This window comes from Tupaia chinensis, unplaced genomic scaffold (genome assembly GCF_000334495.1).
Source record: "Tupaia chinensis unplaced genomic scaffold, TupChi_1.0 Scaffold000201_1, whole genome shotgun sequence".
Classification (NCBI taxonomy): Eukaryota; Metazoa; Chordata; class Mammalia; order Scandentia; family Tupaiidae; genus Tupaia; species Tupaia belangeri.
Window position 1 is genome coordinate 2,492,702 of NW_006159676.1, and position 751 is coordinate 2,493,452.

At 64.6% G+C, this 751-nt stretch overlaps 1 protein-coding gene across 1 annotated transcript in view; it reads left to right on the top strand.

Annotated features, from left to right (window-relative positions):
* Nucleotides 1-722, top strand: part of INSL3 (insulin like 3) — a 4,588-nt gene extending 3,866 nt beyond the window's left edge. The window contains exon 2 of the mRNA XM_006147126.3: nucleotides 238-722. Within this exon, the coding sequence (XP_006147188.1) occupies nucleotides 238-425 (188 nt within the window). The 3' untranslated portion in view covers nucleotides 426-722. The remainder of the gene's footprint in view (nucleotides 1-237) is intronic.
* The last annotated feature ends 29 nt before the right edge of the window (nucleotides 723-751 follow it).

Genomic DNA, 751 nt, shown 5'->3' on the forward strand with positions numbered 1-751 from the left:
TCACCCCCCGGGGGGATGGCCACGCCGCAATCCCTTCTCCCCCATTCTCCTCTCGGGATCTTGGGCACGCATGCACACACGCCCGGCGTGAGTTTTAAGCCACCGGGTCCGGGGCAAACCCACAGTCGACTATGTGGGAGTCCAGCGACATAGCCATTACACTAACCAGAACTGCACAGGGCCGACTCCCTGGGAGTCCAGTGACTAATCATTCTGTCATCTGCTGTGCGTCCCCAGGCCAGCTGCTGCAGTGGCTGGGGAGACGCCACCTCCTCCAAGGGCTGGTGTCGGATGGAGACGCCCAGCCCCTGCCCCAGGTCGCTCAGCGTCATCGCCACCACCGGGCGGCGCCCGCCAACCCCGCTCGTCGCTGCTGCCTCTTCGGCTGCACCCAGCGAGACCTGCGGGCCATCTGTCCCCACTGACTTCTCCTCGGGCGGGCGCCACTTCGCGGGGACCCCAACGTCTGGTCGGGTGAGGCCCTGGGTCTACACCGCACCATAAATTCCTTGGGCTTTCGGGGGCTCCGGGACGGGGCGCCCCCCACCCGCTCAGGCCGGGGCCACGGTCCGTCCACTGGAGGAGAAGACACGCCCCAGTTTTACAGCCATGCCAAACACGGAAGGCCATTGTCCTCCTTCCAGAGGCCACCCTGCCGGCTTTTGTGACACCCTCTCCCCTTCTTGCTGTCTCCCCAGTAGGAAATAAATCATTCAAAGCAGTTTCTTGACTCTTCTCTGGGGGGGGGGGG